The 27,127-nt window shown below is 52.5% G+C and overlaps 1 protein-coding gene across 1 annotated transcript; it reads right to left on the bottom strand.

The window, feature by feature from the left end:
- Positions 1 to 3,042: 3,042 nt before the first annotated feature.
- On the bottom strand, positions 3,043 to 26,903 carry POLR1A (DNA-directed RNA polymerase I RPA1). The gene is made up of 33 exons (XM_002366926.2): positions 25,815 to 26,903; positions 24,566 to 25,161; positions 23,969 to 24,183; positions 23,309 to 23,428; positions 22,201 to 22,732; positions 21,505 to 21,688; positions 21,131 to 21,228; positions 20,172 to 20,766; positions 19,557 to 19,724; positions 18,596 to 18,889; positions 17,923 to 18,149; positions 17,233 to 17,388; positions 16,793 to 16,849; positions 15,510 to 16,431; positions 15,032 to 15,298; positions 14,233 to 14,363; positions 13,703 to 13,803; positions 13,082 to 13,204; positions 12,360 to 12,594; positions 11,712 to 11,925; positions 11,124 to 11,411; positions 10,421 to 10,699; positions 10,041 to 10,265; positions 9,577 to 9,698; positions 8,874 to 9,061; positions 8,051 to 8,548; positions 7,348 to 7,455; positions 6,955 to 7,042; positions 6,454 to 6,544; positions 5,590 to 5,690; positions 4,785 to 4,964; positions 4,215 to 4,309; positions 3,043 to 3,783 (listed from the first exon to the last, which is right to left on the bottom strand). Exons 1-33 carry the CDS (start codon positions 26,169 to 26,171, stop codon positions 3,332 to 3,334), a joined length of 8,307 nt encoding a protein of 2,768 aa, XP_002366967.1. The 5' UTR covers positions 26,172 to 26,903; the 3' UTR covers positions 3,043 to 3,331.
- Positions 26,904 to 27,127: the final 224 nt, after the last annotated feature.

Here is a 27,127-nt window from a genome sequence, read left to right as displayed (position 1 = left end):
TCTGTTTCACAGGGGACCCTTCTTCGGCTCGCCAAACCCATTAACAATAAGCGCGTGTTTGGGTGAAAAGTCTGGAATGCGTGGTCTTGCTCCGAGGAACTGAATGTCATTGCAACCAGTCCATCAGCGTTCGTGCGACCGCAAAGCGTGTCAGCTCCGCTTATTTTGATGCAGTGACTACTTCGATCGCGTATGGTGTCACCTGATGCCGAACATCCCGGTGTATCCAAAGAAGGGGCTAACTGTTTTTTAACGGCAAAGTGCGAACGTAGAAGCTGCGGCTCATCCTGCCGGATATAACCTGACTGCTCCTGTTCGCGTAGGCGACGCATAATTGTAACTTTTTCCGTTGATGTCTGAGGGTATACAGTACGCTGGTGGCGAGGAACAGTTTGGGGACAGTTCTGAGGCTGATGAATCTCCCGATAACTTTCCACTTGAGGTGACCGTTGCCGCGGTTTCTGGCCGCTCATGGCACAACCTGAAGCTACATCGTTCAAACGACTGGTCCGTGAACCGACAGCGGATTTAATCGTGGCAGGCCTACTCATTTTTCACTTACGGCCGCAAATGTCGCTCTGGCAGGCCGTAGCACATCTTCCGGGTACAACCTTCCCTTGTAAAAGGCGGTCGGAATTCGGGTCGGTGAAAACGTTCTGTTTCTGCTGTGCTTTCTTCGTAGGCCTACGTCCGGGTGTGGGGGAACCAGTCAAGTGACACTGCCGACAGACTTAAGGAACTGCCAGCGACAAATTTGTACAGTGTGGTAGAGTGCCAAATCGCGATGGTGTGCCACGGATGAGGAATCAAGAGAAAACTGAAAGAAAATGGATGAGGGGCCAGGGTGGGAGGCCGTCTCACATACGGCCTCCGGCAGCTGGCACGTCACACTCGATTAAACAACAACCTGCCCAGCGGAGGGATGGGAAAACGAAGAGAAGGCTTCATCTTACATCCCGAGCTATACTGCACCAGTGGAGTGGGTAAAAAATCGACTTCAAATGTGGTATGTGTGTATCTCCCTGTTCTTCAGAAGGGTGAGACAAAGTGAGGTAGCTGCAGCCGTCACGTTCCGTTCTCTTTGGACGGACTGGGAGCTCTGTAGACGACCCCACAGCAGTTGTAGTTCTAACGATGTTATGTAAGATGCAAACATGCTAGCCTTCAGTTACAGAGGAGCTAATAGTGTTAGAAATAGCACACAGCTGAACTCGACTGCTTGTGAGCACTCGTGCCACATTGTCCTGTCTCCTGTGTCGCACGCGCGATTATTTGTCGGCACAACAGCTGTCGAGGTGTTGCTAGCGAGTCCGGAGGTGCCATTGGCACTGTTTCATATGTGAAGGCGGCACCACATTTTACTACAGCTTCCTGACGTTATTAATAATGGTCTCATGATCGACTTCGACCGAATTGAAAAAACACACGATCTGGACCGGACATCATATCGGCAGGCGGACGCTTTTCCACACAGAGTGACAGAACGTCAAATTCGAAAAACCGGTTCGTTCCCAAAACACTGCCGACACGATAGGGACCTCAAGATGCTCTCTATGTTCGCTTCCCTTCTTTTAGGCAATCGACTAAGTGCCACTTTGTCGCGGGGTCCAGTGGGGCAGTCAAGCACCACCCCAAAGCCAGCTTCGGGGCTGGCGACCGCGCGCGTTCGTAATTGGAGTCCAGCTTCTGTGGGAAACAACCGTGTCTCTAGCGCATGCTGCTGTTATTCACTAGAGGAACTGACTTCTGTCCTGTAGACTTGAAGGTTTCCGTGACGCAGGGAGAGCGACAGTCTTAGCGAGGGAACAACACACTGCTCCCTTAACTCTCTACACGTCTTGACAACAACCAGGCAAGCTATTGTCCCGACGAGCACACCCCGCGCCATTGACATTGACTTCCGCTAGTTTAGTCTCGCAATATGAGAACTGCATTGCTTCTACTCTTACACAGATACGCCTGAACCAAGACCACGCTCCATAACTGGTGTGGCAAATAGTACTGCTCCAAAAAGAAACTCTCCCATTCGCGTCATATAACTCACTGCGTGCGATGCCGTGCAGTGATGGCCACCATTGATTCCGACTCCGTTGTTTTCTACCAGTGCCACTGGCGTATCCAACCATTTCAGCAGCAGAGCAGAACAATACGCACGGGGACACAGAATGGACACTGCACGTTTAACATGCCACTTTCGGTCGACTAATGAATTATGATCCCACCGGTACAAGAGATACATCCATGGTGGGCGGTGGACGGTCAGACTGAAAAGCCAGCAGCTTCGTAGAGCACCGAACTATGAGGCGATGCTGTTCAGTACCGTGCCCTTGTGCTGTAGACGTCACACAATTCGTAATATGCAGACCCTAGGTACAAGGATACAATATTTCCCCCCCCCCCCCCCCCCAAAGTATCTCTCAGCCGAAGGTACAAACGGCTACTCCTTTCCGCAGCGTCACATCCGTGGAATTACATTGTAGCTAAGCGAATCTTCGTTCCACTCGCTGTGGAAAAACAGCATAATTAAGAAGGCTACTGTAAGGGCGACTCGGCACACTTGCTTCACAAAATGACTGAAATGTTCATCCGAACTAGCCCGTTGGCGGCAACAGTCTGGCCGTGGGCTGCTCCAGCGATACCATGGGTGATTGCTTTGCAGAAAGGATTGCAGAAATTGTTTGGTGAAGGCTCACCAACAAATCTGAAATCGGGGACGGTGCGATTCTTCGGAAATGCTGTCTAACTTTGTAGGTGTCGGATGTCAAGAAGTCATGCAGGGTTACTCGTAGCCTGCTTTACTCTCGTAGTTTTTTGAGCTCTTTACACGTTCCGAAATAGGCGGACTCTCACACCGGTTAACTACTACGCACACTCTGAGTAGTGACCGGAGAAGATTGATCCTTGTGGCACACGACTTCAGACTCCTCTAGTGTTTGTGAACGCCGCATGGTTTCTACAAAACATCCCTACGACACAAGCGTGAGTGGGGCAATGTGGCCTTCGTTCGAAGTCGCTCCAATGAGCTCAATAATCGTTACTTACACCGATTACAATGAAGGTCCAGTGACGACGCGTATTCTGACTGCATTGGACCGGCGGCAACGATTAGGGCAAAAAACCATGCCGTTGAGAAACGGGGTTCAGACAAGAGAAACAACAGAAACACTGTCACTTTTCGTACTTTGGTAGTCGACCACACTTATACGAATAAAAATATATAAATATATATATATATATCCCAAGACCACTTTACTTGTCGTGAAGCGATGCAGGCTCAACAGACACGGCATTTCCACGGAGGGGATAAATTACGTTCAACATGCTCCGTCGTTTAGATGAAGTCAAATGATTTTCGCTTTCGCTTTTTCTTCTGTTTCGCATCATCATCTTCTCCATTTTCTCCAGGCTGGAACGCTTCGTTCGACATCGCTGAATCGCGTCGCTCCTTGTGCCGTTTCGAGCATTTTTCCTTCTTCACTCCCGTGACTTCTTGTTCCCCTGCGGTCTCCGCCCTGTCAGTCTCCTTTCTGTCAGTAGCGTTGTCAGCCTGGTGTTCCGACGCCCCTAGTTTCTTCTTGATCTGGGAGACGAGTGCTTCAGGCTCACCCTTCGTGTCCCCAGTGCCACCATGCTGTGATGCTACGCAGCTCTTCCGCGAGAGCTGAAACAAATCTCGTTGCCGGTGCAACGCGGGATGCAACTGAGTGAATACCTGATGCTGCTGAGATCCGATCACTGACGGCGCGCCGACCACCAGACTGCCAGATGGCGTAGAAAGAGAATCTGAGCAGTCGCGAAACAACCAAATAGCATGACCGCAGCAAGGTAACATCGAATGGGCGTGCGGACGCAGTCATACCATAACGTTCAATCAACAACATTAAAGAGTTTCCATCCTTGAAAGAGAAAGCATTTCAAGCAGGTCTGCCCGAACACAAACCGGCTAGGCAAGAGACACCTGTGAGAAACGCCCCTTAAAGCATCCAAAATTCCTCTGGGACCCAAGCAGCGTGCAGCAGCACCCACGCGGAGAATGACTGACAGCTTTAACTGACCTGAAGAGGTGAACAATTCAGCTCTGTACTTGATTCTGTGGTACGACCTTTCGTTTATAGAAAACAGGCCACCACAAACCCCGTGCCTTTTCAGGCCACCAATCAGCGTTTGGCACACACACATTCACACTCAAACAAGCACGGTTGTACTGCACGTACCAACTGCGGCTCGTTCACAGGCTTCCGTCAGGAATTTGAACGAAGTCTCGTATGACATCTGCAGGAATGGGGCGTTCGACGCGGCCATGCCAAGCCTGAAACGATACGCAGAAACAGCCACACCACAGATGACCCACGCAGCTCATTCTGTGGCAGAAACAAATGGGTAACAGTAGCTATGTAAATGTTAACGCAGGCGTAATTAGCAACAAAACGGGGGCTCTGTTGTGTCATCGCGAACATCGGCAACGCACCACCACGGCTTCACCTTGGTCGGCCATCCCGTCGTACTCTCAGTCATTCGTGGAGACGCGTGCGAAAAATTAACCCACCACTCAGTCGTCCATATAGGAGAGAAAAAGGACAACATCGTTAGAATGCGTCTTGGGAAACTAGGAAGCGACATCGTCGTAACCAGGATTACTACGGTCCCTTTACGAAAAGTTACTGTCAAACACTCTGAAACTATGTGCACAATTATACATGTGAACACTAGCAGTGACTGTGTAAACATCAGTTTCATCGCCTTTCCTGCAATCACTAAAGCCTCTCTCAATGAATCTGTCTTACCTGTTGAATGGCCTTAGCGTGCCACCGTGCGTCATAAAGTCTGCTATCAACGCCAGATGCCGATAGTCAACTTTGATACCGTACGCCGAGAAAACTCGCTCCAGCTCTCTTGCGAGACAGACTCTAGCTGCTTCAATGCCGTAGTACTTCAAGACAGCCCGCACGTCATTCGTCAAGATACTGCAGCGTCACACCGAACGACACAGATTGACCACTTGACCATGCGACAACATGAAGTCGGCGGACCGCTGTGTGACGCTTCTAGCGCATGTTGACTATCCGTGTCAATGGCAGGTCGCCTACGCCGAATTCCGTCAACTTGACAGCTCAGTATATCATAGAAATCGTTCTCCCCCTACACACACATCGAGTCGCCTGCGGCGGCAACTTCCGAGTTCCGTCTAACCTCCCATAAGAGTCGATGCTCAAAAGTATGATAGTCAGAGAACGCCGCCGGTTCGCAGACGACAGACAGAGCTATTTCCACTTGGATGACGTAGTGCTCGCTGGAGAGTTCCCTTGATTTCAAAATATCGGAAGTGCATGTAAGGTACTGTCGACCAGAACAACAAAACGCAGGTGCAAATCTGCCTGAACGCTGTTGGCATTTGAAAACTATGATCGATATTCACCTGCACATTTAGGACTGCGTCTGATTTGAGTAGTTCGTTTACACCGGAAACAGACTAAACCGGAGTGCCTCTTCGCGTTTACCCCCTTTGCTACTGGAGTCACTGTGCTGCGCTCCTGGTTCCCGTTCAACAAATGTCTGCCAGCTAGACAGGGACACAGGTAATTTACTCACCCATTGTGGTCGATCGCCTCGTCCTTCATGCGGTGGATCCATCCGAAATTGGATCCCTCGCACTGAATCTCAACCTTTTGCTTCGTCACGCATCCTTCGCCCTAAGGAATATACCAAAGAACCAGTCCAGGAGGGGACAAAAAGTTCCGCAACCATTTTCGACCATGCACACTTCCACGCGTCTGTGTGAAAATAAGAACCGCATCCCAGAAGCAGACTCAGTTGAGAGGCTCCCACGGTTCACAGCGTGCCTCCGACTGACTGTAACAACACCAAGGCAGTTTCCGAAGAAGTACGTCAAGGCACAGTGCCGAGCGGTCGTTTCACATAATGGCAGCCACCTAATAATGCAGGAATCCGGGCGGGCAAAAACATACCAAGTTCTGGTCGTGTCTCCTAGCTGTGTCCACGGCATGCAAGCGACATGCAACAGACGGCTCCACAGTTATGCACCGCAAAACACTCGCTCGTTCAGTGAAAACGACCGATGCCGTACGCTTGCTTGGAAGTAAAAGTATCCTGTTGCATTGTCCTCGAGTCCACCACTCACTGCCGAAATGGCGAGGATAGACCCAGTCAGAGAGACAGCTTCACAACAGAAAAAATAGTCAAACACCTTGGCTCCTTCACGATTCCAACTCGCTTTGTTTTTCGAATTGCGTAAACGTGTCAACACCGTGAAATCCAAAGTTACCACAGAGATCTCTATTCAACACAATAGGAGTCGACCTTCGATGACCGCAGAAAAGCGACGGACAAAAACAGATGGGAGTTCCAGGAAACGGAGGGGTGCCCGATACATCGATTTCTCGACGCCACAGGAACACACCGCCCACTCAGAGAAAACGGCCACAAAAAACTCACCTGAACAATGCGAGGCGCGGCCACACCTTCAGGCTCTTGCATTTTGGACTTCTTCAGAAGACCCATAAGAAGAGGAAGAAGTTCCAAGCGACTGCAGCACAGACACCCACCAGTGTTGCCGAGCTCCCTGGAGTGACTGCGTGAAGTACACACGCTTTGAACCGCCGGAGCCAGCTAGGCGCGCTCGTCCGCCAAAGCGTAACCGAGGCACCATTGCATGTGCAAAGTCGCGATGACACAAAGGGACATATTTCGATGTTATCCGATATACGAAGCTAGAGGAGAAGCGCCACACCGTAACCTAGAAGCATACCAAAAGTCGTTTATTCCAACAAAGCTCGCATAAACGTGTCTACAGACTGACGCTCTCCAAACAACAACCATGTCTGCAACTTCTAGCCCCTGCATGTGAGCGAAAGCGCGTCGATTCGGAGCGTCTGGTGGTGCTGCCTTGTTTGTCCTCGGTAGTTCCGTACACAATGCTTACTGCATGAGACTTACTAGGGACAACGCTCGAAGGGCCAGCCAAACTTGAGGATGATCCGCCAGGTCCTAGGACAGACGAAAACTTCGTGGAGAATGGAGGCAACTGTGGACAAAAGGAGAAATATACGGAGCGATACACTTAGAATGGAGCCTGACGTTTGCTTGGGCCGGCGCCGGGGGGCTACGACAGTCGAAGACAGCAAGAAGCGAACCAGAAATGGTGAATGTCTGCATATGTCAACATGGAACGACTGCCTGTTCCTAGTGTGCCTGCCAACCTGTTTACATGTCTACATATCTCTAGCTACTACTGCACGGCCGATCCGTCTTCAAGACCACTTCATCTCTGTTCCTGTCTAGATTTGAAGCTCTACGTTTTCGTGAACTACACCAATATGGCACTCTGACCTTCTCGCGTGATGAGCACAAATCCCTTATATTTGCGACCGTCGGCCCATAGTCCATCCGATTCGACTGGGGCCGGAACGGCAAGGGGCGTCTTGCTTGCACGGGAGCCTACGGGGAAAAGCACAGAGTCAAGCGGAACGAAATGGGAGTTTCGCTTCGAAGCAAACACGCGCCTAAAAGAGAGACATGCCAACGCCAGAAAAAATCTTGCTCTTCGGTGTTCCGTGTCCTGTTCTCCTTCCGAGGACAGAGGCTTAGTGATTGTCGCGACGAGCACATGCAGACATGGAGGGAATGAAGAGCCATACGCACACACATATACATAACTATGTCGAGATAAATGCGGCGGTGGCGCTCCCGATATTGACAAGAAAGTGTGCCACGCAGTTCTGTGATTCCACTTGCCGCAGGACACGATGAGAAAGACGAGGTCACTCAAATAGGAGACCCCACAAAGGTATACGCAACAACTGTGCATATTTTACACACGTATAGGATGGATTTGTGAATGCACGTGGATAACACGATTTGAAGCAAAATGGCCACTGGTTTGAACGCAGGCAACTGTGTAGAGATACACAGGACCAAGCTACAGAGAAACGAACTCGAGGCGAAGGCGTCCAGTTAGTCGCAGCGCCACTGGGCTCCTCGCACCTATGTGGAGAGTTCCCATGCAACCAGAGCATGAGCGTTGTAAACTTACATTGCTTCTTGTCTTGAGGGAAAAAGAGGTGTGTGTTCATGTCGAAGGTTTCGCCTTTGACGAGACGAGCAAACGAGAGAAGCAGCGGAGAAAACATGGATTCAAACGCGGCGTCAAGTGTTCGTCTGTCCCGCTTCACCTCTCCTTTTGCAGGTTTCTCAGAACTGACGGTGCTTTCTTCGGCTTTGCCAGTGTGGCCGTCGTCCTCCGGGTCATCATCGTCCTCATCGGAACTCGTTGCCTCTTCGTCTTCACAAGAAGCTGAGCTCTCATCTTCAGACGTTTGCTCAACTTTAATGTGGGTAGCGTCTCCTCGTGCTGAGTCTGCACGTTGGCCACTCTTGCTGCGTTGGCGTTTGCTGCTCTCCTGCTCGCCATCACTCTGCTCGCTTTCGCTGGCTCTTCCACCTTCACTCTGTTGCTCGTCGTCGTCACCTTCGTCTTGGTCGTCGCCTTTCTCTTCCTTTTCCTCCTCATCAGCACTGCTTGCTGGGTCGCCTACAACACACACGCACGAAGCCACTGAAGGACAGCATTCATCAGGCGCCAGAAAAAAAAGCAGAAAGCGAACGAGCACCCCGCTGTCCTCCGTGTCGCTTTTCTCTACAACTTACTTGACTAACCGTCCTTATCAACTGACCCGGATGAGTTGCTTGTTGCTGCTCTGAGAGCAATTTGGTCCTCCCCATCGGCTTTTCATTCACTGTGTCACCGCAGGCAGAATCGCCGCCTTTCTAGTGCTGCCTCTGCCATCGTAACCACCGGAATCAGTGAGTGACGAAAAACAGCTCTCAACTGCATTCTGGTTACACACCGCGCTTACTTCCGTCCGCCTCCTTTTCATCAGCATCCGCTTCAGCTCGCTTGTTGCCTCCGCCGTTTTCTCGATCATCTTCGTTGCCTGCCCTGACCGTTGCGCCTGAGGAGAGGAGCTCGTCAGTTGCTTCACCTGTTGTGCTATCGCCAACACGAGCAGTCCGAAGAATCTCCTTCACTTTTGAACGATGGTCCCTGAGGAAGAACAGAAGAAGCGCCTTCGCGCATCGATGTACAGGAATCTACGTTATGTGATGTCCCTCTCATGTCTCTTTCGGGGCTGCCCCTGCCATAGTTCGCCTGCGAAGACGTTCAGCCTGAATCTCGACGGAACGGAGACGAAGTGTGTCTCTTCGAATCACCGTCGAAACACACGAACTTTGAGAAACCAGTCACCAACTTCCGAAACGTATCTTCCTCACTATCCCTCTGATCCACGTACCCGCCACGGATGCGTCTTTCTTGTCTGCGGTTTCGTCCGCAGATACGAGAGAAAATGACGCACGACACAGGACACAGCACTGGACTCACGAAAGCCTCTACCGTGGGAACAGAAGCACAGATGCACCACTTACGTTCTACTTTAGAGACGTCGCAAGCCGAGGATACAACGCTATCGCAACCACAGCGTGCAGGTGCGTGTGACAACACAGACTGGATCCTGACGGGATCTTGACACCGAACGACGAGAAAAGAAACACATATCGTACCACTGTGTCAGCTTGTTGTCTTGGCAAATCGCGTTCTGGAAGAAGGCCTGCAAGTCGCTTCGCATTTCTGCAAAGTCTGTCCGGCCGTGATGAGCGACCGCCGCAACCATGAGTCGGTAAGCCTGGAAAAAGACGAAGCGCGGGAAGAAATGTTACTGCTTTCTCGACGTTGCGCTACGAATAAACACTGGTAAAACTGAACCACAATGCACCACAACAAACACGAACATTCATACGACTGTCCATGTTCCCTACACTGGGGGGCTTATAACAGTATGATACGCCTGAAGTGTAAATGACACTCGACTACAGTGTCTGAGGTGCGCATACATTCAAACGTGGAACTGCAAAACAACAAATACCGACTTCAACATCCACTTGCAATGACCAAGTTGGTACCCTACAGCACTGAGACCCGAGTTGCCTGTAAACGGAAAAAGAGAGTTCTCTGAGGGCGTCCTTACCTTTTTAAGGAATGGTCGAATAACCTTCCGAAGGACAAGCGTGCAGATTTGCGCGGGGGTGAAACTTTTGACCACTTGGGAGAAATGGGCAAGATTTTCCAGCTGAAGACAAACTTCGTATTGCCAGTACATCCGCGAGGAAGGCGCGATCGACTGAGCAGAGTTGTTTCTGCTCACGTAGGGTGGGAGGTGGAAGGCGGGGCATCCTTTGGGGCAGTTCGGCGGCTGCGACAGACGCCAGAGACACCGCAGAGCCAGTAAAAAGATATTGCCGACTCAAAAGGGAGAGCGCACTCTGATGCGAAACCTAAGTGACAACCGGAAAACAAAGGAGCAGAGCGCTTGGAGCTCCAGATTCATGGTGCAGACCCCTGACGTACTTGGTAGCAGACGTTGGCTTCGACGCCAACGCTGTGGACGCAGTCGGCAAGGCCGAAGGACGTGAAGCTTCGAAGTGCCATGCCGGCATTTCTGACAAGAACACGACCCTCGTCGAGCTCCTCTCTCGCTTCCAGGTCTGCATTGGGACTGTCTTGTAGCCGATTTGCGGCCGTCCGGAGAGGAATGTAGAGAATTGGAGTCTTCGTCACTGCCCCTTGCTGGAGCAATTCACGCAGACGAGGAATACCCATCGTCACGTTCGCCGCTCCGTGTCCAGCCTGAAGAGGAAACGGACGGAAGCAAGCCGACGTCAAAGCTGAGGAACGCGGAAGTGAACGCGGTGTACAAAGGAAAAAGGGGAGATCGGCATTGACACGAAGACCAGCCTGCGTGCGATACACTTGTGTGTGTTCGCCAGAGAAAAGCGCGGACGACGGCAAGAAACTGAAAAAGAAGGGTGGAAGGAGGAACTCAGTGTGACAAGCAAGCACGAGGGACGTCTCAAGACCGGTAGCAGTCTAGGAAACAGGACGCGAAGGAACAGACGCAAAGACAGAGACGAGAAAAAAGACAGACGACTCGCCCTGTTTGGAGAATTGCGCGGTCCCACCAAGCCAACGGAGCAGGAGGCCACTCAACTTTCTCCCGCCACGAAAAGAGAAAGAACGACGATAAGCCTCAGTGACGTCAATGAGAACGTACCAAGTGGAAAGTGTTGAGAGTCATTTGTGTCGCTGGTTCACCAATGGACTGCGCCGCGACACAGCCGACAGCCTCGCCTGGCGGCATGCAGCACTTGTGGTAAATCACCCGAAGAATCTTTTCCAGTTCCTCTTTCTCGAGTCCAGTCGTCCTCGCGTCTCTGGCTGCCGACGCCCCAGAGACTTCGCTGCCGCTCTCCTTTCTCCTCTTCTTCTTGTGTCTTGTCTCTCGCGTTCGGGAGTAGGCTGCACGCAAGCTCTCGTAGCTCGCCACCGCCTTGTCGACCACCTGTGGAGGGAAAGATACGAAAATTCAAAAAAAACATGCATCCTCGTCTGCGGGCGTGAGGGCCGGCTTAGCACAACAAGGTCGCAAGTGTGTGGCGACTCCACTCTTTGCGTCCCACCGTTTTCTCGTCTTTTCTCTCTAGGCGCTCGCGTGGACAGAGCACGGCTCCGCGTTCCCCTTCTGGCGCCCCTTCACCTAGTCTGTGCGTCCGTCTGCTTGACGTTCCTGAGGCCTCATGCAGACCTCTTTCCAAAGCTGCTTCCATCGCCACAGTCACGCCGATTTGGAGTCCGAGCTTACCAGCTGCATGTCGTTCTCGAACTGGAAAGCTGTGACTCCGAGGCAAGTTAGGGGAGACCCGCACCCTTGGATCAGACATTCCGCGTCGTCCGTCGCATCCGCAACCAAATCTTCGCTAGCGCCTGGCTTGGTGTTTGCCGACTGCTTTCCATTGCTCAGCTCCGCAGGCGGTGCATGCACGCGCTGAAGGATTGCGGGGTTCTCCAGGAGCATGCTGCACGGCGGGAGACGAAGCACAAGGTGGACGATAAAGGTTCAAAGACAAGCACAGCGAGGCTAGAGCAGAAAAGGAGAGAATGGGCAAGAGCGATCAAGAACGAAGAGCTCGGAAACCAGAAAAAACTAAAAATGACAATACCCTTTGTCCCTCCCAGTCATCACAGACGAACGGGAGAGCGAGTCTCCACAGGGCGAAACCACGCCAGTGTCTCCCCCATCTATGGCATTGCTAGAAGCGACACCACACGCTTGTCGATATACATGGATCGAGCTACCTACCTACACATATCTGCATCGACGTAGGATGTACGGACTTACAGACATATATATCAAGGTATTTACTTAGAAATGCGTATACACACACATGCGTGTGTAAAGGTCTACGGTGTACGTGGTAATGCGATGCATGTTCTGACTGCTTGTGCTCACTCGATCTTTTCAAAGGTGAGTCGATGGGCCGGATCTCGACCGTCGTCGCCATAGACAAATTGGACGATTGAGTCATCTGCGTCTCTCACACTGCCGTCGTAGCGCACCGTGAGAGCTTCCAGACCTTTCGTCACACTTCGCTGGAGATAGCCACTTTTGGCGGTCTTGACGGCTGTGTCAACAAGACCTTCGCGACCAGCCATGCAATGGAAGAAATACTCCTCTTCTTTGAGACCTAACGATGGTACAGTCGCACGCGCACACACTCCAAGAGCTTGAATATGCGCATGCACTCGCTATTCCTCGACTCCCCCATGCATTTCACATCTACACCTGTCAATCTGCATATCGGTATATGCATATAGGTAGAAGAGTTGAATCCCGGAAACATGCATGCACGTCGTCACACCAACACACGCACAACGCTATCCGGATACAAGTTTCCGCCTCGCCTGCATTCTCAACTTGCTACGTGAGAGAAGCACCCCAGTCGTGCCGTCACGAGAAAAGGAACTGTTTCATGCTTCGCCGTTCACATCCACCCGCGAATCTACACATCGGCGACCGTCAGCATGGTCGGCGCAGACTGGACAAGTTGGATCCCCGCGACGAGGAGGGCATGTGCAGAGCCCCTTCGAAGGCGACAAGCGAAAGAGATATGCTGAAACGCTCGGCAAAGTGAGGGAAAAGTGAGCTACTACAAGCGAGAGTGCGACCGGTACCTGACAAGAAAGACGAGGTGATGAAGCCTCGTGCCCGGCTTCCAAAGTCAAAAGGCAGGAAGGCGGGCAAGGACCGGTCGCTCGTCATGAATTTCACTCTTTGACCCTCGAGAGACTGCTGACCTGCATGCAAGTGAAAAAACCAGCTCAGGGACATGGAACGACTTGGACTTGTACAGTGCACCTTTGAAAAAACTTATAAATAATCAGGAGAACACAGAGATGCACAAATGTGGGTGACGCTGACTGGAAAACAGGAGGCGATCATGCTTGTTTCTTTTCCATTCGCACATGACCCTGTGCCGCTGAGGACAAAAAGCAACCCAAAGGCGAACCGGTGAAAATTTCGGACCTACCGCTGTTGCATGCATCTGCACTTCTGTGTCGTCCATGATCTTTCCTCGGGCACACACGCATATGTAGACTGCGACTGAAGCTGCGAGATCGGAGAACTGTAGACATGCTTGTCTGTCTATATACGCGTGACCGCCGTTTTTCCACGACTCGAACGAAGTGAAAACGCGCCGGCACTGGTTCACGAAAGCGTTGGTCAATAGGGAAAGAACACTGTGCAGATGTTTGAACGGCGCAAGCGTCTCGAGGGGCGTCGCAAGTGGTTACCTAGGAAGACAGAAATCATCGCGAAGTTGACGTTGCTTCCCTTGGAACCGCTCTTGATCATTGATGCGAAACCGTTTCGAGGGAAGCGGTAAAGGAAGTAACTGCAATGGAGGAGACACCATATCAGAAAACAAGTGAGAATAACATACATTTTCCGACCCAACCGTTCAGTCACTCGTCTTGTCTACACCTGAAGAATGCCATGAGCAAATGCACGTACGTATACACTCGCACCACGCTTACGCAGACACCCGCCAGTATAAACACGAATATGTGACTATCTATCAATCAATATACCTATCTACACACCTATCAATCTATATAAGAATCAGTCAGTCTGTCTACCAATCTACCAATCTATCTATCTATCTATCTATCTATCTATCAATCATGCTCCATCTGTCTACCTGTCTCTATCTGTCTACTGATCTACGAATAGAGTAGTATGCAGGGCGGGTGACAGTCGTTCCTCTATAGCTTGTTGTGAGACACAAGACTGCAGAGGAGAAGCACGGGAGAGAGTTGCTTACCTCCCTTTCATGATGTCAGTGGATTTCGAGGCAACCTTGCCCATCGCCGACTGGAAGAAGGCATCAAGCATCTCGTTAAATGTGTCTTCGCGACCCCGAAAGTGGCCCGTATATAAGGCGCCAATGCGTCGCTGAGAAAACCATGCGCACGCAGAACACAGAAGGCGACCCACAACTACTTCCCATGTCGACTCACACGCACACCTGCCGCCTTTGCTGGTTTTGAATCTGCGCAAACAAGGAAGGAAGCTTTGCACGGGGAAAGACACCCCAGGAACAGATGACGAACACAACAATGGGCAGATTCGGAAGAGGCACGACGCCTCTCGGAGAAAAAGACGACGGCAAAGATAAAGATGGTCAGCTGAATCGCGTCGCACCCTGTGAGTGCCAGCGCCGCCAAGAGCCAGGTTTCAAATGCCAACATGCGTCAGTCCCCACGGATTCCGTTGTTGTCTGTGATGTTTTCCGAAGGGGTGGCCACAAGAATACATGAGAAAGGCCAACACACAACTCCTCGCTCTGTCTCTCTGTATATCTGTCTGATGTTTTTTACGGTGCCTTCGCTAGAAGACCGTATCTGCCATCGCTTTAGGAGAGCACAAGGAAGGATACTGTTGTCCCTATTCTGATCTCTACACCTGTAATGCAGTGCCGGCACCCAAGTCTAGATTGGACGTGGGTTCTCTTTTTTGGCCACCACAGTGCTCCCAAGCACCCGCTTTTGCTCGAGTTGGCCGTGAACGGCCTTTTTTTTGTCGTTGCCTTCCCGTTCTGACGAAGGCACAACCTCGCTTACCGCAGTGAGGAGAGAAGGCATCAGGAAGGTCCGCAGCTGCATCCCGCCTTCGCCCCCACCGACACCCGCGTTTCTCGCCCCCTTCAGCACATAGCGCTCCGTCCCTTCGAAGATGTTGGCAGCCATCGCGTAAGCTGCGTCTGAACTGTCGCCTTCTGCCGATGGGTTCCCTGCTTCTTCGCCTCCCCACAACCAAGAAGGATGATACATTCGCTTCTGAAGAAGGGCCGCGTCTCCCTGGATCGCACTGCCGTTCGGGAGAGATACCTGGACAACAACAGTGATGGTAAAAACAGCTTGCTGGACACCTGTGTAGACCTATGTGCTTAACCAATACACCTATATGCTTAAACATACACACATATACATATATACTTATATACATATATATATATATTTGTATGTGTACATAGATCCAGGGAAGCCAAGATGAAGAAGCAACCGCATCTCAGAACCATCATCACGGTACCTCGCTTACCATTTCGTTGGGTGGAGGACAGTGGAAAGATCCGTCGAGAGTTTCGGTTTGTGATTCCTTGGCCAGGGTTGTCCTCAGTCGCTGGTGCGCCGGCAACAGTCTCTCTGTCCCCAAGACCTTGGCGAGATGCGGCAGCTGTTGCTGGAGTGAGGGTGAGCACGCAAGAAAATAGAGAAGTTCCTTCCTCGCCGTCGGACTCCCGGTTTTCTGCACCTGGGACAAAGTCTCGATCAGGCGTCTGAGGTCTTCACACATGCGTTTTCGCGTCGGCAGCGCACCGGAAGCCGCCAACAGTTCAGGCGTTTTGAGGAGCCTCGACAGGACCCAGGGATTTAGCGACAACGGATACGCCGACTCGGAACTGCGAGCGTCTTTCCTCTGGAGTGTGGTCGAACGCTCCGAGTCTTCCAAAGCGTCCTCTTCGTGTTTGACGCGGCCCTTTCGGCCCTTGGCCGCTTCGTCGGTGTCGGCCGAAAAGGCGGAAGGCGACTGAGGCTCCGTCCTATCTCCAGACGTTGTGCTTGTGCCCAGGACGCGAAGCGCATACGCTGCGGCGTCCGAGAGCCGCGCTAGGTTCAACTTCTCGAGTTTCAGAGCGCCCTCAAGGGCCGCAGAAAGCTCGTCCTGACCCACAGCGTCTCCGTTCATTTCGCTTTCGCGGGTCGCGTCTTTAGGCGCAACCGAAGCCGCCGCCATGTGCAGAAGAGCGGCATCTTTCGAGGCGACTTTCGCCTGCTCGTCCTGCGCAACGCCACTGCCCGTTTCGCCTCCGGCCTCAGCATGACTTCCCGACTCCGACAGAGTCGGCAGCAGCGGATTGTCAGCTCCGTCGTCTCCCCAGCCCATTAGAGCATTCATTCGAGCCGTGAAATGTTCCTGGAGATATGTACCTGCCTGGATGACTTGTCGCACCAGCGCTTGTCTGAAAAGAAGACAGAGACCGAAGGGAACGGGGAAAAGCGTCTCTGCTGGACATGGCCGTCAACCGGGAAGGGCAGACTGCCGGTTGGTGACGATGTGGTTTGACAACCTGCACCGGACGATATCTAAAGTTTAACGATGTCGTGCGCTCTCCAGTCTGACGATCTCGTTCGTCGTCTGTACAGACGCGGGACTCGTCGCCAGTGGCGGGAGGGAAAACTCGCGAAGGCTGGGAGACAGGCACGGAGAAAAAATGGAACCCGACGCGGGGGCGCGGGGGATGGGGACGGAAGGAGACACCGGAGAACCAGCACCAACATAAAGAGGTCACGGAAGGACCTACGAAGGGAGGCAAGTTTTACCTTTGGAGCTCGCCTTCGCGTCGCATGACGAAATCTGCAGGGGAGGTTGTCGCACTTCTGGAAACACAAGAGAGGAAAAAACGTGTGTAAGATTCCTCGTGAAGAAAGAAAGAGCGAGCGACGGCGACAGCCCCCAACTCCATGGGCACGCATGCAGCAGCGTTTGTGTGAAAGACTCAATTAACGTCAACGATCGAACCTCTGGCCTGCCTGGGCTCTGCTGGACCGCAAAGATCGCGCAGGCGGTCTGGGAGCCAAGCTGGTCTCTACAGGTTCATGTTTTGGCGTCTCTGCATAGACCCTCGGCCGCATGCATCTGCCCGCTCTTCTCTCTCGCTCTCTTCACACTTGCGATATGAACAGAACGCGAATCAATGGAATGGCTGAGCACTTGCTTTCTGTTGTCGAATCTGAGAACGTTCAGCGGTAGCGAGGCGTACCTTAGTTTGAGGAAAGCACAAAACAAAGCCGCCAGGGACTGGAGAAGAAGGCCGGCAGCCGCTCCGCCGAAAAGAAGGAAAACACAGTGAACGAGACCACCAGCAGTCGGCCCAAACTGGGCCTTGTCGAAGACGCCTTGCAGAAGCTCCGAGTTTCTAAAATCAGACAGACAACCGCGGCAACTCACTCTGTCCAAGATGGCACTCTTCATAAGACAAACAAATGCTGGACGTTGCAACAGACGGAATTCTACGGCAAATACAGATACACAATCCCCTCAGAGAAAACAAGACCGCACGCGCCGCACCGTCACTTCAACGTATATCTAGCTATGTATCGCTATCTCTATCTATATATGTCTCTATCTATGTATATTTAAAACGTGAGAGTAGCTAGGGACCGATGCTCCCCAATCATTGTCTTTCTGGTTTGGAGAATCGCTTCGGCTCTGTAGCTTCGAATCTGTCCATGTGACATATCGGTACACTCTCCGTGAATACAGCGATCCGGCCGTAGACACACTATCAGTACCCGAAAGCGGATAAAACATGCAGAGCTACATACCCCTCGAGTGTGTCTATTTAAACCGGCCATCGGTTTCAATGGCTGTGCTCTTCCACTTGGGTCCTCAGCTCGCCGGTCATTAAGCCGGTACGCCGAAGGGAGAGCACCTCTGTTTTTTTCCGTACCGAATGATGACGACTTCTTCTTCCTTGTCTCCGTCTTCAGCGCCACCCCACGCGTCCCCAGGGGTCTTGGCTTTTCCAGTGAGGTTGACACCTTCGTAGCGATTCAGCGCGTCTTCGTCTGTGGGCTTTGAGCCGAGGCCTTGCGCTCCTTGCCTCGACCTCCTGCACTGAGAGAAGCGGCTTGCCGCCATGCCGTCGACGAGAGTCTTGAGAATGCATGTGATCACCTGAACGCGCGAGAGGCCAGAGAGGGAGACGCCAGCCGTTTTGTGTGTTCGTCCGGTCTTTGCGTTCTGCTGTTTTCATGCCCTCTGCGCCAGGGCAGTAGGGACAACCTTCGGGGAGGGTGCCCGCGTCTCAGAGTGAACGGAGGGTGGTTCGCACCGAAGACTACGAGCTGCAGAGTTACCGGAAATCTGTGATAGGCGTGACAAGCCACCACGGATAGGCGGGGGCAACTAGGGGGATGGTTGCGGCTTCTCGCCTTTCAATCAAGACGCGTCTACAGCCGGCGACAGGCATATACGTCTGAGGCACTTACAGCGACTGTGAGTGCCATGCCTAGACACACACAAAAATCTCTCGTTGAATGCCCCTCCAACACGGTCTGGGCGTCTCTATGAAGAGTCGAAAACGACTGGCAGAGTTCACAAAGCTTTCAATCCCTCATTACCTGCTTCCCCGTCCACATTGGTTTCGGCCAGAGAATCGCAGGAGGCTCCACGTGGAGGCGACAGTTACTGCGGCAGGTCTGTTCAATCAGTTGTCTCCTGTAGGGATCCCCTGGGGCCTTGAAGCGCTCGCGACCCTCCTCGCCTCCTGCCTCGTCCTCAGCGTTGCCGTCTGTCTTTCCAGACTTCGGCAACGAGACCTCCGACGCATGCAATCGGCTGCTCGCCTTGCGGCCACGGTCGAGGATAACTCGACCTGGGCCTGAGTCGAGGTAGCACGAGAGGCCTGAGTAGACCTGAAAAGGAGGAAGCAGAGGGGAAGAAGGAGGACCGACGCCTGCCAAAGTGACTTCAGACCAAAGCCGCAAGACGTACAGAGTCAACAATGCACTCTTAGAGAGTTCGCGCAACCACGAGGCGCGGACGCCACCCGTCGAGATGCCTTTGATACACATGCGCTCATGACAGATGCGAAAGACGTAGCGCGGAAGAGTGGAGGGTCATCTTATGACACGGGAAGGAGGAGAGGCGGTGCAAAAGGAGACACCGCCGAACGCGGAGGGCGTGGTCCCGAAGAGGCGTATGAGACGAAGTGAAAAGACAGCGAAGACGCAGAGACTGGAACACAAATAAAAACAGCGAAAGGAATGGAGGAAACGGAGAAACGAAGCCGAACAAAGAAACATGTGGGACGAAATCGAGTACAAAGAACCACACACTGTGTAGAGGCGCGAGAAGAAGATCTCGAGGCAGCAGGGGTGTCTGTGTTTTGACGCGTCTCGCAAGCTGCCGCCTATATGTTGGTCTTCGAGCTCTCGCAGAGATTCGAAAACAACTCCCCCGATACGATTGCAGATCAGCTCTGTGTAGATGTCAAACCTGAAAAAGGTAATTAGCGGTGTGGAGAACTACACGGCTGAACTCCAAGTCAGCTTCAACGCCCAAGGCAAAGCCTCGACTCACTAGCGTCTGGAAACTGTGAATGTCGAGGAAGGTGTCTCGCGCCGTCAAGAGACAACCAGCGAGACAGAGATCCTGAATAAGACCTCGCAGAGGCTCGCCGCTCTTCGGCACCAGAAAGTGGCAGTCGGCATTCAGAATATAAGCCGCTTCTGCGCGAGCGAGGTGATCCTGCGGAAAGGAAGAACCCAACAGAGTTGAAGGAGAGAGCAGATACAACGCGTCTGTGTGTGGCGAAGGCCGGGTGTGAAATTGGCTTCAGCTTCCCGGCTTGCCGTGCCTGAAAAAACGTATGCAGAGACAAAGAGACACACAACGACGAGAAGGGGGAGAAAGGGAAACGAGCGAAAGAACAGCGCGCTTCTATCAAGCTCGCCGTAGACCTTCTACCTGGATCACGACCCTTGATCGAGAAGACAGAAACGAAAGGGGAGCACAAAACGAAGCAGACGAAAACGACAACTCCTGACAGACGGTGGTGAAGACCGGGTGGGCGACACACGCCCAGATGGGCCGGCCGTTGTAACGCCACAGGTGGTTTGTCAGCGCACAGCGGCCGCGAAGACCCCGAGAGGACGCGGCAGACAAGACGGAACGCGTCCAGCTCTGTTGGCGTACTTGAGGCAGATGCATGTTCATTTCATCGCCGTCGAAATCGGCGTTGTAGCTGCTGCAGTTCACGAAGTTGAGTCGAAAGACGTTCTCTTTTGTCAAGCCAGGTTCTTCGTCGTGGTGGGTCGTCCGGTGCTCTTCCTCAGCGAGTTTCGCAACCTTCGCTTTCTTCTTGAACAAGCCGGAAAAGTGAACGAGACTCTTCTTCTTCCCCGGCTTCCGCCTCTGAGCACTGGCCTCGTCCGCCTCAGATCCACTGTCGCTCTTCACCGTCTTGCGGCTGGTCCGGGCCGCTCTTCGCTCGACAAGCAGGTGGAGGAGATTGTTGCGAACCAGGTAGTCATTGATGTGGTAGACGGAGCTGACGCCTCGTGTGATTTTCACAAAATGCCCCATCAGCGATACGCGGTGCAAAGAAGGCTGGCGATTCATCAACACAGCGTCCCCGTCCAGAACATGTCTATAAACTGTGAAGCTTCCGTTCGTCGTTGGCATGTCTGCCGACGATCCCGACAAAGCCGACGCGGACGCCGAAGCCGAAAGCAGCAGCTGGTGAGCCTTTGCCCGGCGAGTCGCAGGCGACAGAAACTCGAGATTGAAGCTGAAAAGGTCAACCGGGCAGGGACACAACACACGGAATCTGACACACCGAGGAAGGCGACAGAGTCTCGACAGAGGGACAGTCTAGACGAGCCTCGACGTAAAAGGAATGATACAATGGAGAGGCGCATGGAAACCCAAGAGCAGTCTTTTCTCTCTGCATCGTAAGAGGAGGTGGAACGCGTCTACCGCATTTGTGCTGAGAGACGTTCGCCGCGCAACGCAACAAGACACACGGTCAAAAAGCCTGTAATTTGCCAGAACGCGACAAAGAAGAAGAGAAAGAAGCAGGTGATAAAGAACGGTTTGCCCGTCCTGTCCACAGCCTCTCGGGGCATCAGGCACACACTAACAAGTCGGCTTACAGATTCCCAGCGTCGTCCATGATCGCCAAGGCGCCAGGATGCTTGTGGGGTCCGTTTATGACCATCTCGGAGAGAACGTGAACGTTACGAGGCGTGACCTGGAGACAGAGGCAGAACCTACGAAGGATGAGATACGCATGGTCTTGGCTTTGCGCTCTCCTCTGACACCGATGTCGAAACGAGGATACCTCGAGAGCGTCCCCTCGTTTCAATCCTAAACGTCGACAGCTTCACGAACACCTAGCATCCGGCATACGAATCCCGGTCATACAGTCTTCCGTTCCGTCTGCTAGGCGATTCAAAAGACTCTGTTGTCGAGTTTCCAGTATACCCTCACTGCGTCAGTTCTCCGATTGCCTTTTTGTTCTTCCTACCTTTTCCGGGATGCTGAGTTTCATAGCGAAGTCGAGGGGTACACCAACTTCGTTTGTGGCAATCAACGCGTCAGGCGCCAACACAGTGCGCGCAGCGTAGTTCACACGCTTGCCCATCAGCTTCTGGCGGATGGTTCCTGCCTTTCGCTCCATCCACTGGCGAATGCCAGCCGGCGCAGTGAGCCTGAACGGCGGAGAGACGCAAGAGGATGCAAACTGTGGCGGCGGCGAGAAGCAGAAAACCAAGACATCTGAACAGCTCTTCAGATGCTACAAGAGTAGTAAAGCCGCGATTCGTCTACTCTGTTTCACGGAGTGGATCGGCTGTAAGCACGATCGCTGCGGTGATCTCGGACTCGGCGACACCAGTGGTTTCGCGCGAGGGAGACGCGTTTCCTTCGCCACGCTGTCGCCTCGAGACGTTCTTTGTGCAGTCAGAGGAAAATTCGAAGGCAACATGCACAAACAGGAAACCGAGAAGGAGACCAGCACAATAACCTCGGAAACCGAGAGCCAGGTGCCTCCAGATCCAGGACGCGAGTTTTGTTCGACTATGTGCACTTCCCCAGGACTGGAGGAGAGAAGGATAGAACCATCCACCACCATCACAAGTAAGCGACTTTTCCCCTCATCCCAAAAACGTCTATCTTTGAGTCCGTCCACCGACCCCGCGTTCGCTTGGCGGCCTTTTCTTACGGTTTCTCAGCCTTTGTTTTGTCGACGATTTCGTTGACTTTCTGCTGCAGTTGAACGGCGTAACTCGTGAGCCAGGCGGCATTCCCCGCAGCGTGGACGAGGACGAACTCCTTCAGCTTCTCTTGTTCCTCGGGACTCAGAATGGACGCCACGGCGCTCTTGGCCGCCGACACCTTCGCGGCTGGAGCGTCGTCGCTTCCTGGTTCGGCGGCGAGCTTCTTCTTCCTCGCTGGCTCCTGCTCAGGCTCAGTCTCCGCCTTCCCGCCCACAGCGCATCCGAACAGCTCCGCCAACGACTCGGGATTCTCAAGAGCTCCAGTGGGATCCGGATGGCGCATGATGGCCAAGGCGAACTGCACCTTTTCGTTCACTTTCAGCAGCTCGAGAAGCGTCGCCGTGCGTGGATGAAGGAGAGGCATGCCCCCGCCGCCTTCGCGCCCGAAGGCCGCACCCCCGGCGAGAGGGGGCCGGAATTTATTCGCGGACACCGGCAGGGAAGAAATGAAGAAGCAAGACGAACTCAACTGAATGCCTAGAGAAAGGGGAAACGCGATTGAGGAAACGTCGACATTGGCGAGGAACAGAACGAGCTTGACCGCGTAGCTGACAACCCCCGTGACGCGAAGAGAGAAACAAGTGAATACACGCACGCGGAGGTCCTCTGTAGAAGGAAAGATGCGAAGTCGGTTCTACAAAGACTCATCAAGAGGGAGAGACCACCGGGGTAGCCGCAGCGATGACTACTGTGGCATGGGGAGGAGGAGAACGCAGAATGCGACGATTGTTTAGGACCCAGTAAATGCCTTTGTCATGTGAGAGACGGAATCGAGTCCCAGTGGCGAGTTGATGCCTGTGCCGCATGCGTCGTGCCTTCCACTGGCGTTCTTCTTCACGGATCCGAAGCAGGCGTCAGCGGAAAAGCCGACGGGGAGTGCGAGCGCCAACGAGCATGCATCGACACAGGAAAGAGAGACACAATCAAATGCCCGAGGCAGAGTGACAAGGCAGGGAGCTGGAAGCAATGGAGAAAACTCGAGTCAAAAGAGAGAAACGGCATTCGGTTTAAGATGACGCGCCCGACTGTCAAGATGTGGACACTCGCACTTACTCATGGGAAACAGACAGTGAAGGAGGCGTCGGTCGACAGAGTTCTTGAAAACATTTTGAAGCATCGGCATCAACTGAAACGCATGCAGATGGAGTTTACCAATTGCCCGACCGCTCTTCCCTGAGACGCATGCAGCAAACAGACGCAGGCTCAGCTTCTCGGTCGTTCACCGCTTCGCGCGTGCTCACCTCGTCTCAGCGAAACACTCTGTCGAACGCAAGGGATGACATGACGAGATGCAGATGGCTCTGGATCGCGCAGGCCGGAGTCGCGAGCAAACATATCCACAAGTTGGTGCAAACGCATATCTTAACATTCGCTGATCGAGCTAAATTCCTTGTTCACAGAAGTATCCCTATGCGTTTGAAGACACCGTGCTATAGACAAACATATATGCGCACACAGATGTGTCTACATATATCTATCTATATATAAAGATAGATATATATTATCTGCATGTAGATATACAGATATATACATTATCTATCTGTATCTATATCTATATATCCATATATCTATATATATATATATATAGGGTTTAGGGTTTATATAGATATAGATACAGATAGATAATGTATATATCTGCATAGAGGATAGGAAGCTGTGAAGGGATCGACTAGTGTCCACGCTGCGTACACACACAGAGCCATTGGCGCCTACCATAGGTGAGACAGCGTTCGTCAAACAGCGCAGCCGCGTCGTCTTTCGCGTCGGACTTCTTCCGTCCTTCGCCTTCTTCCTCGCGTCGCGGTGTCGCGTTTCGCAGGAAGGAAAACAGTGCACTGTTCTTGTCGAACGGAGGCTGGCCCGTCCACTTCCACCGCATCTCGACACCGGTCGCCTGCTGCGCTACGTGGAATGTCACTGCACTGGATCTGGAAACATCCAAATGGAACAAAGACATCCACGAGCACATAATACAAACTACATCGACAGAATCTATTTGTTCGCTTGAAGATAGACTTCCGACGAACGCACCAATACAGTTGGACAGACAAACACGCGCAAATACATGCACATCTAGATATATACACATATATACATATATATATATATATACATTTATATATACATATATACATATATATATATATACATATATATATATATACATATATATATATATACATATATATATATACATATATATATATATATGTATATGTATATATGTATAAATGTTTATATACATCTGTGGCATGGGTTCTGTACGGTTTCATTGCGGTTCGCTCTTGAACGAATTGACTCTGTTCTTACCGGCCACAGTTGGCACAGACGCAGCTGGCTGCTGCGCGCGTCCAGAGGAGGTCTCTGAGTTTTCTCCAAGTGGCGACTTGCCATGCAGTTGCTGAAATATCACTTCCGAACGAGTGAAGGAGAAGGCGAGTCTTTTCCTTCTCGAAGTCTGTGGATTCGCTGAGGAGGCGCGCCACCCGTTGCTGCTCCTTGGCCTCGTCTTTCTCTGTCACAGCGGCTTGCGTCTCCCGCGTCTTCCTACGCGTTTCGCCTGGACTGGCCCTCTCCTCGAGGTCCTCAAACTCGACCGACGCCTGCGCGCCTTTCGCGGGAGAGGCAGGCGCCTCGCGCGAGGCGGCGAGAGGCGCGTCGGCGCCGGCGCGCCTCTGAAGTTCTTCTTCGATTTTCCGGAAGATTCGCAAGACGGCGACGCGCTGACTCTGTGGCAGCGCCAAACCTGCAGAGCCGCCGCGCGTCGGAGCACGCAGCGCTGAAGACGCGCAGCGAGAAGCTTCTTCGACCTCGTCGAAGCAGCCGAGCTGCAGGAGCTCGAAGGCTTTCACAAACAGCGACGCGGCAGGAGTCGAGACGCGCAGACGCTCGCAGTGCAGGCAGGACTGAACAGACAAACGACCGCATGCGTTTCGCAGGAGCTCCGGCTTGGGGGCAAGGGGAGATAACTTGCAGTCGGAGAACGCTGTGAAGACGAGAAGAGATGCCGGAAATGCGCCGCGCCTCCCGCGGCCCAGACAACTCTCGAGCATGGCAAGCAAAAAGGGAATGCAATGGAAACCGGAAGAAGAACTGGAGAGAGAGGACGCCACTCAGATCCGAACGCCCACTCGCCCATGGAGGATTTTTTCTGCGTTCGCGTGAGGCCTGCGTGTCTGGCGGCTGGCCGAGACAGCTCCTCAGGCCCAAGCGTCAACAAGGACTGGAATCCTTTTGTTGTGCGAGAAAGTCGGACTCCACGCTCCGCAAAAACGAAACGAAACGACAGTCTCTCAGTCAGTGCTGCGCCTCCCTTCCCAAACAGCTAAATGCACCGACACCAATTCATATGCAAGTACACACACACACATATATATATATATATTAGGGTTTAGGGTTATATATAGATAAATGTATATATATATATATATATATATATAGATAGATATATAGATAATCGATATATACACGATGTATGTTTGAATGAGTGGGGTGTTCCATGTGACAGTAAGCATGCATATGAGAGAGGATGATTCGGCGTTGTTGTTTTTTTGCTCACCAGTTTAAGAACTTTGACGAGGGAAGGAAGAAAGATAGGTTGGAAGACGGGGAGAGCGAGGTCGATGTGACCCAAGTGACCTGGACAGTCACTGCGACACCCGCAGGTCTCGCAGATTTCTCTGCCATCTAGGCTGCCTAAGCGAGAGTCGTGGAGTCCACCGGAGACGGCGACCGGACCGCCTCCCCTCGCCGCAGTGAATGTAGCAGAGAGGGAAGAACTGGACGCATGCGGATCGAGAAAAACATTTGTGTCTGAGATCTTGCAGGAGGAGAGAGCACGTACTTCGTCCTGCGAAAACAGCGTCAGCGAGGCGCTGTGGACGGAGGAGCAGATCGTCGCGTTCGCGTCATACATCTTGAATAAACGAAGCGGAAGGGAAGAAGAAGGTGGAGAAATACGGTAAGGACCGCCGAGCGCGAGTGACAGCGGGGCCAGGAAGCTGGCGCAAAAGAGGCAGACGGAGCGAAGCGACGCGTCCCCTGCTGTGCGTGAAAGGAAAGAGAGAGGAGAAAGGGAGCAGAAGGATACGGCGGACAGGAAGAATACGAAGAAAACGAAGCATACAGAAGATGCGAAGAAAACGAAAAGGATACGCGGGTCGAGGACGGCGACGAAGCCTACAGATTCCACCCGCGCATCCCCAAAGAGGAGAAGATTCAACGCGCTTCCTTTCCCCAAAGAGGAGAAGATTCAACGCGCCTCCTATCAACAAAGAGGAGAAGATTCAACGCGCTTCCTATCAACAAAGAGAACTAGAGACGACACGAAGAGGTCGCTCTCGGATGCAGCCGAAACTCTAAGCGATCTTTCATCTCAGCCTGTAGCATGGTGACAGAAAAAGCGACAAGGGCAGAAAAGTGGAAGGGATCCGGTTGTGTCGTCAGCGAGACGCAGGGAGCAAAGGACGAGCGCAGCCACAAAGCTCGACCAGGAACGGCTGAAAAAGAAACAAATGAAGAGAGATTCTTGACTTTCCGACTCCTTCCAACGCGACCGCCAACGAAAAGGAAGAGACTTGCGCGGTTCGGCCGTTTAGAGTCGACAGTCCCAGCTCGACAGCTTCCTCAGGCGAGAGGGGAAAGCCAAACACAGCGAAAAAATTGAAGGAAACTCAATCCCTCGGTTCTTGCGCCGAGAAAAGGCCGCAAAAGGGTATAAGTTCTCTCCGTCTGGCTACTATGTCAAGTGTCTTTCTTCGCTGTTACGCGTGGATTGCATGCAACGAAAGGAAAGCGAAACGCTGGGTCGCGCGCCTCCGCGACTCCACACGGGGTATGCATGTTGAGCGTTTTCATGCTCAGAACTAAGGT

This window comes from Toxoplasma gondii, chromosome VI, assembly GCF_000006565.2.
Source record: "Toxoplasma gondii ME49 chromosome VI, whole genome shotgun sequence".
Taxonomy (NCBI): Eukaryota; Apicomplexa; class Conoidasida; order Eucoccidiorida; family Sarcocystidae; genus Toxoplasma; species Toxoplasma gondii.
Note: the sequence above shows the minus strand (reverse complement) of the source record. Positions and strands in the feature narration are given on the sequence as shown.